The 15,736-nt window shown below is 37.4% G+C and overlaps 1 protein-coding gene across 1 annotated transcript in view; it reads left to right on the top strand.

Moving 5' to 3' along the window:
* Nucleotides 1–15,736, top strand: part of PIEZO2 (piezo type mechanosensitive ion channel component 2) — a 292,868-nt gene that overhangs the window by 45,341 nt on the left and 231,791 nt on the right. The window contains exon 2 of the mRNA XM_031052912.2: nucleotides 9,809–9,904. Coding sequence (XP_030908772.2) covers nucleotides 9,809–9,904 — 96 coding nt within the window. The remainder of the gene's footprint in view (nucleotides 1–9,808; nucleotides 9,905–15,736) is intronic.

Raw genomic sequence — 15,736 nt, 5'->3', positions numbered from 1 at the left:
TGCTGAAATTTCATTTCTGCTTACTCAAAGCGTTTGACAGAGTAGCTGTTCCTGGTATCTGATAGCTTCTTAGCAGCTGTAAATGAAGGTGTTGATCCCTTTCTGCTCGTGGCAATCTCTGTCACACAGCTGTCTCCTGGTTGATGTTGTATTTAGCAGCAGCACTTTGTGACGTTTGGTCGTCATCTGTGTTCTGCATTTGCTGTTATTTTTAGTTTGAGTCTTGCCAGGGTTATGCAACTGTAGCAGCACAACTGGATTGCTGTCTCCGGATGTCCAGGGGGCAAGGAACATGCGTTTCTCATCCCATGAAGATGAATGAGGAGCAGAGTGATTTCTTCAGCTCCCAGTTACTTTCCTAGAGAGAGAAGCTTGGAGAGAGAAGAGCTGTTGCTGGAGCAGGGATGTGAATGTGGATAGACAGCCACCTTTGTGGAGGAATATGTCTTTTTTCTCTTCTCAGTCCAATTAATTAATAGATGTCTACACATAATGTAGAGTGTTCTGACTTCAGTGAAATGAGCTTATGAAATTGAGTGCTTACTGTTTCAATGCCTGGCATGCTGTACTGATCACAAAGCCTGAGGACAACATAGTTCCCAGAATTGCCATCTATTTTTATTATGTAGAGAGAGAGGTGCCAGCTGCATAACAGAGGTTATGGCCACCATTTTCTGAGTTCAGCTTTCTTTGACACCTTTTAATTGTATGAAGTGGGTGAGGGAAGGGGAGGGAGTGTACCTAAAATGATCTTTAATCACTGTGACATAGGAGACTAGAACTGAAAGATGCATACATATATAAAGAGGTCTCAAAACAATCATAAATCAAACCACTCAACCAGAAAAACCCAGTCTTGCCTCAAAGTGATGGTTGAGTAAGAGATTATCAATACAATGTAGAAAGTCAAAACCGTAAGGCAGTGGAAGAGACAGTAGTATTTAGTTCCAGTTTACCACTGAGCTTGAAATGAGTTATGACATTAAAATCTTTTTAATGGGAAAAAATACTGATGATGGCGTTCATCATGCTTTTTACTTTCAAAATACCTGTGTACTTAGTCATGTCAGTAAAGCATATCAACATTGGATTTGCTTGTGAAGGTAGATACTCCTTTAAAATACATTATTCTGAGTAAGTGATGGTTGTGGTATACTTGCTCCTGAGGTCTTCTGGTAATTTTCCTCATGTCGAATATAGCTGAGGAGCATGAGTTCTGTCCCTAGGAGCTGAAAGAGGTGAACAAGGTGTTTTATTGTTCTCTCTCTCTGCACTTGATTCCCAGGCAATATACGCCACAAAGTTAAATTGGTTCCAGGTAGTTTCTGGTGGAGAGAGCTTACTGAAACTGCTGCTCTGAGAGAGGAAAGGGAGAAAAAGTCAAAGCAAAAAGTCCCACTCCAAAACCCTTTGAAAAGTATTCACTGTCCATCAGTCATCTCTCCTGATGAACACTGAGTAGTGAAAAAAAGCGGTTGTAGGAGTGCTGACATGAACCAAATGCACAGTATTTATCTCTCTGTCTAAGCATACATGTCTCTTTTCCAAAAGAAAAAGGTTTTGTCTCTGCTGTAGCACACCCTAGATAAGTGCTGCTGCTTTGTGCAGCATCCCTTGCTGAAAAGTTGGCTCCAGAGTGGGGTGGGGAGTGCTGTATGTTAGCATGGCATTATCAGCAGAGCTGTTTAATGTTAATGGAGTATTGGCTTGTGCAGGAGGTAACTTGTCCTGTGCTGACAACAGTTCGGTGTAGTTCTGCTGTAACCATTAATTTGCTCTAAAAGGATAAGATTACGTGCATATCACTTAACTGTCTTGCACAGCGATGTATAATTACAATCTCATCTGTCATGAGCATTATTTTAAAGGGAATTCCTCAGAAGTGGGTGAGAGCAAAACTCTGCAAGGAATTAACCCCTTCTCTTGAATTTCAGTAAGAAAAATATAGCCATAGTGAAGAAAAACATGTAGCCATAGGGCCCACTGAACTTCAGCTGTTAGATACTTGACATTATTTGAAGATATAGTTCTTTAGGAAGGACATTTTTGGTCACTTGCAGAGTGTTATTCTTAAAAGTGGGTTCTTCACAGCATATCTGATTTCACAGTGAGTGGCAGTTGTTTCCTAGGTTTAAAGAATCTTGGGGGAGAAGTTTCTAAAACAGAGTTTATAAGTCTGAAGCAGAAATTTTAAATGAAGAAATGTTAAAAGGTATAAAAAATAGCAATTTATAGAAGTAATAGAACTTTCTTCAGAAACTAGTTGCATGTATTTCTTATTACAACAAACATATTTTAATCTACTTGCTTTATAATTTTTGCTGCATTTGGTGGGTCATGGCCATGTCAGGTAAAACTGGGAAATCCATGGAGACTTAGTAAGATTTGCACTTTTGTCTCTAAACTGAAAAGGAGAGGTTTGCTCCCCCTTCTACCTGACCAGTTGCTGGCTTGTAACACAGAGGAGAGTAACTGCTCCGTCATCTTTCGGGAAGATCCTGTTCTGTGATGATTTAATACTGGATCGTTTTATTCAGCCAACAGTGAGTGAGCTTAACTTTTTACTGTGTTAGTTTGTAAATGCTGCTCATCAGACAACAGCAAGCAGTGTATATAAAGTCTTTTGAGTATTTGTTTTGATGTGAGGTTAGGGGGGCTTTCTCCTCAAGCACACCCCTGCCCCCAGGGGCAAAGTCACAAAGTAACTGTAAGGAAATACTGGAGAGCAGTTTGCTAACATCTTGTGTGAACGTATGTGTGTGTGTTTTGGTTAAAGAAGGCCGCGTTTAATTTCTTTTTACATTTGCTGGTTGATACTGAGAGAGTATTACTAGAAATTAAAAAGCTTTAAACATAAAAGCTTTATGCCGATACAAATAGCAGTTAAACAGATTTCTCAGCGGTCTCTGCTTTCCATATCCCATTGCTGGAAATCTGAGTTTTCATTTGAGTTTTAACTAATTTTCCTTGAAAAATCTTCTATTTACAGTAGTTCTTATTCTGTAAATTTTAAATCACCTTACCTCTTTCTACATTTATGTTTATTCTTTACAGAGCTCTTGCGTAGACCATGTAGTCCATTTTGCTATGGTTTAAAATGTTTAGAAACACCACTGATAGTTTCTAGTGTACATCTGTTCCTATCAGCTGACTTCATAAAGCAAATCTAGTTTCCTGAAGGGGGATTCCATATGGTCTCATGGAAGACCTACCTGCCTTGGTTAGGCAGCTTTTGGTGTCCAGTAAGATGATTTAGGATAAAAAATAATGAATAACTAAATTTTAAATAGTCTAAAAAGTGAAACCTGGTTGATAAATGTCTTACTGGAGGGCAGCACAAGTGGAAAGGCCTAATAATTGTATCATTAGGAGAGTGCCTTAACAGGAATCTCAACTGTACATGATCATTCATTCATGGATTGTCTTGTAGAGCAGCTGGGTTTAGAGGGGGACATATATATTTCCTTTAGCAGTTCTTTTACTCCTTAGACTGGAGTACATGAGCTTTAAATATTGAGTGTGTATACCAGTGTCTTGTTCATATGTTACATATCTAGTAGCAAAGTCTGTCTTCTTTAGCTTGTTTTAGTCATTTGTATTAGGTATTAATTGGGTGTTTTCAGAATTCTGAGGACTGAACTGGTAGAAAACTTGTTAATAACCATGGGATAACTATGCAAAATTATAGCATTAGAGAAGGGAATCTGGTGCTGAGTTCTCCTAGCTTTAAGAGTTGCACACTTGGTCTCCAGGACACCAAGCAGTTTCAGAGATAAGTCAGTTATTGATTCCCTTTCCATTTTAGAATCATAGAATAGTTAGGGTTGGAAAGGACCTCAAGATCATCTAGTTCCAAGCCCCCTGCCATGGGCAGGGACACCTCACACTAAACCATGTCACCCAAGGCTTCATCCAACCTGGCCTTGAACACTGCCAGGGATGAAGCGTTCACAGCTTCCCTGGGCAACCCATTCCAGTGCCTCACCACCCTTACAATAAAGAACTTCCTCCTTATATCCAATATAACCTCCCCTGTTGAAGTTTGAACCCATTACCCCTTATCTTGTCACTATAGTCCCTAATGGATAGTCCCTCCCCAGCATCCCTATAGGCCCCCTTAAGATACTGGAAAGCTGCTATGAGGTCTCCACGCAGCCTTCTCTTCTCCAGGCTGAACAGCCCCAACTTTCCCAACCTATCTTCATACAAAAGGTGCTCCAGTCCCCTGATCATCCTCGTGGCCCTCCTCTGGACTTGTTCTAACAGTTCCATGTCCTTTTTATGTTGAGGACACCAGAACTGCACACAATACTCCAAGTGAGGTCTCACGAGAGCAGAGTAGAGGGGCAGGATCACCTCCTTAGACCTGCTGGTCATAGCTCCTCTTGATGCAGCCCAGGATACAGGTTGGCTTTCTGGGCTGTGAGCTGCACACTGAAGCCAGGCTCATGTTCATTTTCTCATTGACCAACACCCCCAAGTCCTTCTCCTCAGGGCTGCTCTGAATCTCTTCTCTGCCCAACCTGTAGCTGTGCCTAGGATTGCTCCGACCCAGGTGTAGGACCTTGCACTTGGTATAGTTAAACTTCATCAGATTGCCATCAGCCCACCTCACAAGCGTGTCAAGATTTTGTTTTTTGGTTGTTTGCTTTCAGGGACTTATTTCAGATCAGATGGGTATAAGAATGCTTCAACAGCATCAGCTCTTTCAGCCAACAATCCTTGCCTGCTCAAGGTTACACGTTTTTTTCAGCAGGACTTTTTCCAATGAATATTTTCACTGGATGTATTTTCTGTCACTGGAAAAATAAGCATGAATGTTAAAACAAATTTTAGTCTAAAGCTAGCAATCCTGACAAATATCCTTGCATAGCTTTCTTAATCATGCAGCTGTAAAGTCATTAACATGGGATGCAAGCACTGTGCAATATCCTGCTGAAGGTGGAAGACACATGGCTTCATTGTAGTTGGCTGAATCAATTTCTTCTGACGCTAATGCACACATTAGCATGAACACATTAGTCCAGAGAGAATAACACTAAGAATGTTAGCATTAATGGCAGTGCCTTTTTAGTAAATTCAGAAGTAGTGAGTGGATGGATAATTCTATCTTCACCTCTCCATATTTTCTGTTGTCATGGCTTTGGATACAATTCTAGCTTACAGATGGGAAGTCAGTAGTCTGTTGGTACTATGTCTGCACTCTTAAAAGGTAGTTTCCACTTCTGAATTAAATGTATTTTAAATATTTTGTAGAATAAAACTGAACACATCTTTCACAAGGCTATTTTTCCCTCTCCAAGAACAAACTTGGTGGAAAATTCTCTATTGCCACCCAGTTCACCCTCCAGCATTTCTTATTTAACAGATAAAATACAGATTCTGTACAAATTATTCTCTTTAAGTAGAAGAAAGAAAGGTACCATTGGTAGGAATATGAAATAATAACATGCAGCTGCTGTTAAAATTTTTATGTTGAAATAAGCCAATATGTATATGTAGTAACCCGATGGTGAGTCTAAGAAGGAGTAGTAGATTTCTTCAAGTTCAAAAGCATTCTTCTTTGACTGTTGTATAATAATGAAACATAAAATCTAGAAGGACAAGGTTACATGATGTCACTGATTTATGCTTTTCTGGTTTTGGTGGGTTTTTAAAGATTGATGCATACTGTACATAGCTAAAGAATTATTTTTTTTCAAAATCAGTGTAATAAAAGCTTGTTTGTTTTTTTTCAATTTTGCATTAAAGATATGCTTCAGATTAAAGTTTGAGCAGACATAATCTGTGTTCCTTAATAAACCATAAACTGGACTGTTGGGGAGTGCCTTTCTTTCCAAATTCATATGTACAGAGCATATATAAACTGTAGTCTGAAGCATTTAAAACTGTATTGTCTAATGAAAAAAAAGTATAATATTGAAAGGTACCTCACTTAAGAGTATGTCCTTTTCACAGAATTTTAGGCAATAACTTTGTGAAATCTCAGCCAAATGCCTGGGGTTTTTTTGGTTTTTTGTTTTTTAATTTAGAGAAAAGCAACATGCAATAATTCATGTCCTCTTTTCGTAGACTATGGCAAGAAATACACAACTATCCCTTAAAATATTGCCAGTCTATAACTTCCAACATGTAATGTCAATTCTTGGTTTCAAGAAGAGGAGAACTCAGTTCTTGCGTAAGAATGTCTAAGGAGTTCTTAAGCCTGACATGTTCTGGTACTCTTATCTAATAGAAATTATGGATCATTATGTTAATAACACTGCTCAGCACTGCGGACATTTTTAAGGCTTGGTATGCAACTATCTACTCTAGTAATTGTAGCATAATAGGAAAGATTTTGTATTATAATAAAATTTATCCTCTTACCGAAGAAGTTTTACCCGTTTGAGGTAATCATTACACTCACTTCCTACCAATCTTGTAAAAATGTTTGAAGATGTCTTTCACACCTGTGTATTCTGGAGTTTTGTTAGCAGGGGATGTTAGAAAGCCTGGTGAGAAATGTGGGTTAAAAAAGAAGACTGAAGGGAAAGTGTATATGGACTTTCAGAACACTGAGCAGACTGCCCTGGAGGGTTGTGGAGTTTCCCTCTCTGGAGACATTCAAAACCTGCTTAGACTTGTTGTTGTGCAACCTGGTCTAGGTGGCTCTTGCTTGCGAGGGGGTTGGACTGAATGATCTTCAAAGGTCCCTTCCAACCCTAATGGTTCTGTGATTTTGCACCTATGGTATATTTATTTACCTGTTTAACTCTTTTTTTTTTTCTTTCAGTGCTTTGTTTAGGCAAATCTGTACTTCTGAAACTAAATCACTGAAGGGTTTCCTTGATACTAATAAGGTTAACACTTTCAGCTTAGCAAATATTTCTTTTTTACCAAATGTCTTCAGAATATTTTTATATAATTTCTGCAGGACACTTTATATGAAAAAAAAGTATAAAAGGAGGTTTGTATTGAGAAGTAAAGTCAGTTAATAATACAGTTTGTGTAGTTGCAGAGAAAAAAAGCTTTTGAGAGCACAGGCCTAGAAATAGTAAGCAGTAAATTTTGAGGTAAGTATAGTTTGAGAATCATTCCTCCAAAATTCATTTCACTAATCGATTAGACAATTTTGGGAAGGAGTAACAAGCCTAAAATGCTAAAATTGCATTAATTTTAATAGTACAAACTGACCAATGTAACCCACATATCCAGATATTTCTGTGTCACCTGGCTTGCCAAGAAATTCATTTGTATAGGTGTTTTTTTCTGTTGATGGAATTCCATTGACCTCAAATGTGACTTTCCACTGTGATGGACATCTGTGTACATCCACCTTTGCGAAAGGAAACCACTGTGAGTGGCAGAGGGAGTGCAGAGGATGGTTTCATTTGCCTTTTTTTTTGGGTCATCCTTTCTTGTATCAGTGACAAATGGCAGCTGATCTTAGGCCCAGCAACTTTTTCTGATAGTTTTGAGCGTCAGTTCTTAGGAATACATATATTTGACAAATGTTCATGGCTCAAGAGTTATGGCTCTTTGCTCTAGCAGGTTAGCTTGGTAAAGCACTAATCTCTTCAGTAAAACATGAATGGAGATAAACATGAAACAGAAACAATGAAATAGTTGCAGGCAGGAATAGTAAAAATGTTACAGATAAGGTTTGGGGGGTTTAATGCACTAATTCTGAAGAATGTATTGCTGGTGCTCTTGCAACTGCTTAAACAAATGTAGGTTTTCCAGGCGGTGTCTAGCCAAGGTTGCTAGTTAGCTGGAGTACGCTTTGATATAAACAGAGATTCCAAATAATTGACATGATTTATTAGCAAGGCATTTGTTGACATATGGTTATAAAGGAGGGTATCTAAAGCACAAAGTTGCTGTTTTCTTTGTACTAAGAAAACTGAGTGCTAGGTGCCCTACAGGAAGTGTAGCAAGCTCAGTTCTGAAGAAAATGTGTATAATGTTGCTCTGAAATCAAGCTATTTGTCCTGAGTAGAAGCTGATTGACATAATCCTTGTAATTATCAGATAATAGTATTATCTGCTAATACTATTATTCTTCTACCAGAATGACTGAGAACATTGATCCGTCCCCTTCAAGTGGAAAAGTTACATGGCTTTAGATTTGCTTTGAACAACTGTTGTACATTTTTCTGTCAATGGCAAAGAGCCTTCCATCCCAAATTAAACTTGCAGAGAAGTTGATTTATGGGTTTGTCCTGACCTCAGGAGTGTCCTCTTTGCCATTCATTCCAAGAAGGCCACATCCTGTGCTCCTCTGCAGAGCACCCTGAGAGTAAGTGCATAATAGTGGGGCTGACTCCCTAGTCTCAAGTACATTCACCTCAATACTCTGATAATTGCTTACAGGATTCCCAGTGGAATAGGTCCTATTTACTTTATAGTGCAGTTTTGCTTAGTTACAAATATAGATGTAAATCTTTGGATACCCTTTAAAGGCTGTGGCTATAAAGGCAGCTTAAGTCGTGACAGGAGCAACCTGATTTTACATTCTCAAAGACAAATGAGAACCTGCTTTTAAGCATTTTGAATTTTACTCTGAAAAACCCTGTGTCAAGCTTCGATAGATTTCATAGTGATTGACAGATTATTTGAGAGCTGGTGTCAGGATCATATGAGTTTGGAAGTGGATGCTTTTTGTCGTTCCTTCTTGCCAGACTTACCCATAAACTCCATGTATTTCTTGGCTGTGCTGCGGACATGGAGCATAAATCCAGTCTGTCTATCAGGGCTATTAAGGAAATAATAGAATCATAGAATAGTTAGGGTTGGAAAGGACCTTAAGAACATCTAGTTCCAACCCCCCTGCCATGAGCAGGGACAAATCAAGTTGGTTGTTCAAAACATCAGCTAGTTTGGGAAACAGAAATTACGGCTATTGTACCAATTTCTTTGTCAATAGTGAAACTTAGCAGTTTTGCATTCATAACTAAAATGGACAGGTGTGGTAAGGATGAGGACTAATTAATGCTTGTTACCTCATATCCAGTGTGCTCTCCATGAAATTTCATGAAATGGTGACTGGAGAAACTTGGGTTTTTTTGGAATACACATTTCTGGCAGGACTAAGACTGTATCTGTCCTTCAAAACCAAGTTGTTTTGGATATAGCTGAGAAGACTTAATTGTTACTAGTTACGTTCCATGAATTAATAAATGTAGATGTTAATTCATCTTCTGATTCCTCTGCAGTTTACTTATCTCATGGGAGCAGCCTCTTTACATTTGTAGTTCACAGTCATTTAGCTAGAACTTTGTAAAGGCAAACAAATGGGTGATAGTAAAATTCAAAGACCCGTGTCATCCTTTAAAGACATTGCTGTTTTAAAGATAACTGGTAATTTTAGGCATGCTGTAACTTGGAATCTGAATATGCTTTATAATTTTCTTTGTTATTTACTGATAACTCTTAATTTGAATGTGATAAACTTGTATGTCTTAAAGAAAGCCCATAAGTATTGATTTATGCATCCCTTTAAATCTGTGGGGGGAATGGTTTAATGAGTTTGTATATGAGGAAAGTAAAAAGTTTAGGTAACACTAGTTCATCTTTCAGGACAAGGTCTATATATTGGATGCATCTTTTGCTAAACTTAAAATATATATTACCGTGAAAATGCTTCAGAAGTGTAATTAATTTTCTTATTTAAGCATAAACTTGAATATTTGTGTAGAAATGGTTTAAATAATTGGTGAAAAGTTAGACAAGGTAAATATTGAACTCAAATGGGAAATGGCTGATGCTATTGAATGATTATCCCAGGCTGATTAAGCAATATGTTCTTTTCCTTTTTTCATCGCAGCCTGTGCTTTCCGTTACAATGGGCTCTCCTTTGTCTACCTCATCTATCTCCTGCTCATCCCCCTGTTTCCAGAACCCACAAAAATAACGATGCAAGGTAAGATGTTCATTGTTTCATTCTTCAGAATGTGTGGTGGAAACAGTACATGCGAAAACCTTTGTGTATTAGAAGATGAACTCTTGACCATCTTCCTCTTATTGAATGAGCTAACTTGTAATACATACTGCAAATTCCCTGACACTGCAGATCCACTGTATGCTGGCTTTGGTGCTGAAGGGCTTCCAGCCATGATGCCATTCTTGCCACAGGGTGCAGCATGGCTGTCTGATAGTGGTACTGGGGGTTCCTTTTTATGGTATTATTTCACCTGGAACACTGAGGTAGTCTGGGTGGAAAATGATCTTTCAACACTCCTCCAAAGCCATCCTATCATAGACTGTGCCCTAGGTCTGGATTTGTAGTTACTTTTTAGAGTTAAATTTGGTTTCAGATTTTTCATCCGACTATATTTTGGGCACTTATTTAAACATCACTGACATCCTGACTTTATACAACTGCTTAGTAAAAATAACTGAAAAGGCTTACTGGTAGAGACAACAAATAACTGTCTACATCAGTCATTCAAGCATCTGTGTACCACAATCAGACTTCTACAATTTAAAATATATAAACAATTATGCAGACCTTTAAAGACAAGCCATTTCAGAAGCATTACATTCCTTCTGTGTAAGAGGCCTGTTGTCTGTGTAAAGGACTGGCTTCTTGAAAGTCAACAGAAATGGCTGTCTAACAATATCAGAACTTCAGGGTTTGTGATTTGTTGGTGGAATTTACAATGAGGATGCAATCACAGATTATTATCTACTGGTGTGCTTTGTCACCTAGTAGCCTGTTGGATGGGATTGATGATGACTGCATTTCAGAGTATTAATGCTGCTTGAATTTCTCCTGTTCCTGCTTACCTGATTCTTTTTCAAAGCAGTATAAAAAATAATATCACACAATGCTAACATCAGATGGACTCATGTCTCATTTTTTGCTGATAGAAATAATGTGAAGAGGATTATGTAAGCTGGTTCCATGATATCACTAAAAATGGAGCCATATAAGAGGTCCCAAAGTTACACTGCCTTATCTTATACTGACAAGTTCTTCTATTCACAAATCCATTGTCATGGCTGATGGAAATTCAGACCGCTTTAATCAACTGTTTTTAATGGTTCCCTAAAGAAAACTGGAAAATCTAGACTCTTAAGTACAGTGACATCTGAGTTTACAGGGTCTTCTGACACTTTTTGTGGTATCCTGGAAAACCTTGATACTGAATTTGTTCTGCCAGAGTAGTTTCTTAGCAGTTTGAATTTATCCCTCAATTTACATATTTTCCTCTTTCCTTAGAAGAGCTTGTAGATATTCCAGCTTCTTCTTCAATCCGATGTCCATCTTCTAACCACTGGTTATCCGAAACTCTTTCTTCCCCGAGGAACTCACTGTGACTTGGTTGAACAACACTAGTTGACTAGTTGTACAGGTTGACACCAAACGTAGTTTTCAGTGTATTAGCTGAATAATTACATATTTTCAATGGTTTATAGGCAGATCACCTAAACATCCATTTCTGTGTCCTGCCTGTAGGTATAGCCAATGGTCCACTTGCCCTGAGAAAAGAACCATATGAAACTTTATTTTGAATTCTCAGAAAAGAGTTCCTGGAGAATCTCAGGTTCTGGTTGAGAGTGACCCCTCAGCTGTTATTCTCTTTTCTTTTTACTGAGAAGAGGAAGAGAGGAAGCAGGAGTTTCAGAATTGTCTAATTAGCCATTCATTACTGTATGGCACATGGTGACTGTGCTAGTCAGTTTTTACAAGTGAAAGTACAACTTCTGTTGTACCAGTTTTTTACTGACGTTTTCCATTAACCATTAGTTTGAGGAGGTAAAGACACACAACTAAAGAAAACCTTCTTGCTTCATCTGTTTGTGCATGTGGCTGTGGATGCAGATCTTTACCCAGTCTTTGTACAGGAGAAACTGTATAAGGAAGAGAACTTTCTCCTCCAGCTTCTAGCAGCGGGGAGCAAGGCAGAGTTACATATGTGCTATGGAAAGTGTATCCTGACCTATCCTAATTATAACAACTCAGTCTTGCTTTTATTGTAGCTAGATATTATTATTTTAATCCTTTTTAAATATCTTTGAAGTACTTACTAAAATGATACCCCACCGTAGAGCATTTCGCAGGCTAGGTTCACTTAAAAGACAATCTGCATTGAATTAATTTGGTTTACATTCTTTTTTTGTTTTACTTCATAATTACTTGGTGTGATTATAGTAGTAGTAGTATCACTTGACAGAGATCCCAATGGTGCTAAACAGTCTTGATACATAAGCAAAAGAGGTGCAAATGATTGCACAGGGTAGTGTTATTGCTAAATGTTTTTCATAAATAGGATGAGAGTTATAAATAGATCCAAGTCAGATTTCCAAAAATTGCTTAGAGTGAGCTAGATTTAGATTATACTATATTTGGGGTCTTTGTGAATTGCAACTGAAGTATCTTTCCAGAGCTATGAAATAAGTCAAAGAATAAGGTAAGAATTAGGGTGCTTTTGGGATCTTGTCTGTTATCTATAGAGTAAAAATCTCACATCTTGGTAAAGAAGCCATCTTCATAAAGTATTACAGTACCGAAGTGGAAAAGGCCTGATTAGCATTTGGATTTCATGCCTTAATTCTTACACTTTTATCATGTCTCTCTGTGCTCTTGTACTTCCACACACCATTTTTCTCCCAGTTTCTTCCAGTCAATCTAAGAAACTAACACATTGTGTTTTGGCAGGGATCCATACCAATTGGGTGGGCTTAGTTTATGTTGACTGTGTAGACATCCAGTGGAGCCAGCAAAAACAGAGTTTAAAAATAAATAAAGTAAGCATAAAAGGTAGGAAATCCCACTTTAGGTAAGGCTGTCAGTCATTTTTACAGGGGAAAATTACAAGGACAGCATGAGAATGGAATATTAGTAAATGCCCAGCTGTGAGTTAGTCCCTCTTAGAAGTTCTGAAGGTGGCAGTTGAGAGGCAAGCACTCATTGGGGATTTGGGGGCAACTTCCCAGATAATATGCAATTATCTTGTAGTTTTTTTGTGTTTTACTGTTGCTTCTGCTTCTGTGCCAGGAGAAGTGATTGACAGGATAAACATAACTGTTTTCTAGATGCCCAGAGTGACAATGGAGGGACATCCTAATTCTCTTCTTTTAGACTCTTAAAAAGTCTATTTGATTACGACTAATTCTTGTTATGGTTTGACAGGCACTAAATCATCTATTTTACATCACTGATGACAATAACCTTTCTTCAGAGGAAAGAGCTTTCTTAGGATTTTGGATAGCTTCCCTATGTTGTGTGTCATATTGCATTACACTTTTGAATTCCATATTATATGTTCATGATAATTAATTTTATATAAATTCTCATATCAATTCAATATTTCTGAGTGTACCGTTTTGGTCCACTGACCCTGTTACCATTATAATCGTGTGTGTGTATGTATGTAGGTATGTTTCTAGAAAGTGTTGAGGGATGTTTTTCATGTCCAGAAGACTGATAAGAAAGGGGAAGTCTATTTCGGCTAAAACCAGACAAACTACTAGTAAAACAAAGAGTCAAAAGCTAAAGAAATCAAACTTTGTTAAAAAAAAAAACCCTCAACCAAAAAAAGGAAAATCCACTACATGACTATGTATTTTACTTGTTGGGTTTTTTCCTTTCATTTCTGTCACTTCTTTAACATTTTTGAGTCTTCTATTCTGCTTTTCCTGAAATCTTGTTTCTCCTGCTTAAATCTTTTCATACTTTTGATTTTTCTGATCTCCTTCCACTAAATTTTTCTTTCCTCATCTCCTCCCTGGATGAGTCAACTCCCCAGTCACAATTGCTAACCAACTTTCCTATCCTGTACTTCCGTCTATTTTCCCAGTTTATCACCTTGCAATTTGCAGTTGCTGAACTTACTCAGCTTCTGCCCACCAAGCTTATTTTGGCAAATTTTGACATAAATATGAACGGTTAGAAACATGGGGAAAAAAGAAAAACCCTAGCTGGTATCGTTGGGATGGTGTTTAGAGCTTAGTAATCTTTTTTTTCTGTTAAATACTTTTCTTAAAAATGAATTACTAAGATAAAGTAATATTAATCCCTAATCATGGAGATAAGGCAGAATTTCCTGTCTCTGCATATGTTCAGTATATTTGTGTTAAGACAGAGCTGGCCAGATGAAAACACCAACCTTTTCTAAAGTGTAGGAGACATTCAGTTAGATCTGATATACTGAGTTATTTAAGATTTAACTGAATGTGTTGTTTGCAGAAGTATTACTTAATTGTCCATGAAGCTGGCTGAACAAGGGAAAATATATTCACAAGCATTTATGTGCAGCTGAAAATGTATTTGGTTAACTCTCTTGTTCAGCTCTGTCTGTTATTTATAATCCTTGAAATCAGTGATTACAAAGCTGATTGAAAAGCAAAATATGCTAGTTTGCATGAAACAACTGTGGAAAAAAATCACTGCAAATAACATTTCTTGACTTCAGGAGTAACTTAAAACTTGATTGGACCCATTTTTCATGGGTTGCTGATGGGATCTGCTTTTGAGGCAGATACCTTTTTGCATGTGCTGTAAAACATGATTTCGGCAGTGATTTTCCATAGGAATTATTTCAAAACTTGGCAACTGATGAATTACCTAGTTCTCTGGAGATAATAAGTAGCCTGTAAATTGTGCTATAACCTAGTTTGTAAATTCTTTATGAGATTGTTATATTAGGGATCTTTTTCTTTGTGTCTAATGTCTATTGTAATGATGTCTTTAATAAAGGCTTGTATATGCTGTTACAGGAATAATAAAGCATGACTACATGGATTTGCCCTGTCTTGGGCTAATGGCTCATTTAGCAGTACTAAATAACTGTTTTATGTGGGTTTTTTTTCTGTACCAGACACAAATATGCATTTAGATTTGTTAACTTTATTTAATTTCATAATTTATGATTAGTAAGACTGTTCAGGCAGTCATCATGTAAATGAAAAAAAAATAGGTGGAGAAAATAGCTGATTTCACATATGGGCTAGATTTTGTTGACTTTGCTTATGTGAATGGTAAAAAGAATGGTATTGCTTCTGAATTAACACACTGCTAAGCAGGACAAAAGCTTGTATCTCTTCTGTATTAAAGAAATGAACTTGGCACAACACTCGCATCAGTAAAAATGAGATTTGAAAAATGTATAGATTAATAAACTGATGAACAATATCCAAATCATAGTAAAGATTAATTGAGCATTGTTTTGGATATAGCTGAAACTGTGGTAAAGATATAGCATAGTGAAGTTTTGCAGATATGAAAGGGCTTGTGATTTGGAGTAATCTGCACAGAACTGCAAGATGCAGAAGTGTTGCAGTGACAAATTTGGATCACCAAATATAGCTGAAGAGGTTTCAGGAGAGTATTGATCCAAAAGCATATGGCAAAAATGTTTACACAATCATTATTTTGATTTCCTTGTATGACTGCTCCTATGTGTACTCATCAGTTCTATAACACATCTGTTTTTATTAGCAATCTTTAAACTCAGCTACACTAGTATTCTGGAGCTTCACACTAACTTTAGATATCTGATTTTAGACATTTAACTAATATATTCAAGGTATGATTTGGGTAAACCTATATATTTTCAGAAGAGAAGTAGCTCCTTATGATGGTGCTCAGAGTTAACCATCCAGGACCCCAGTGAGTCCAGAATCTTAAATTAAATGCATAATTTTAGACTTCATCTACATTGCCTGGTACTAAGTCTTCTGAACAAAGTAAGGACTTCAATGAATATTGTCACGTTAACCATCTGTTTTCTGTTTCATGGGTAACACA

This window comes from Melopsittacus undulatus, chromosome 1 (genome assembly GCF_012275295.1).
Source record: "Melopsittacus undulatus isolate bMelUnd1 chromosome 1, bMelUnd1.mat.Z, whole genome shotgun sequence".
Lineage (NCBI taxonomy): Eukaryota > Metazoa > Chordata > Aves > Psittaciformes > Psittaculidae > Melopsittacus > Melopsittacus undulatus.
This window is presented reverse-complemented; position numbering and strand designations above follow the sequence as displayed.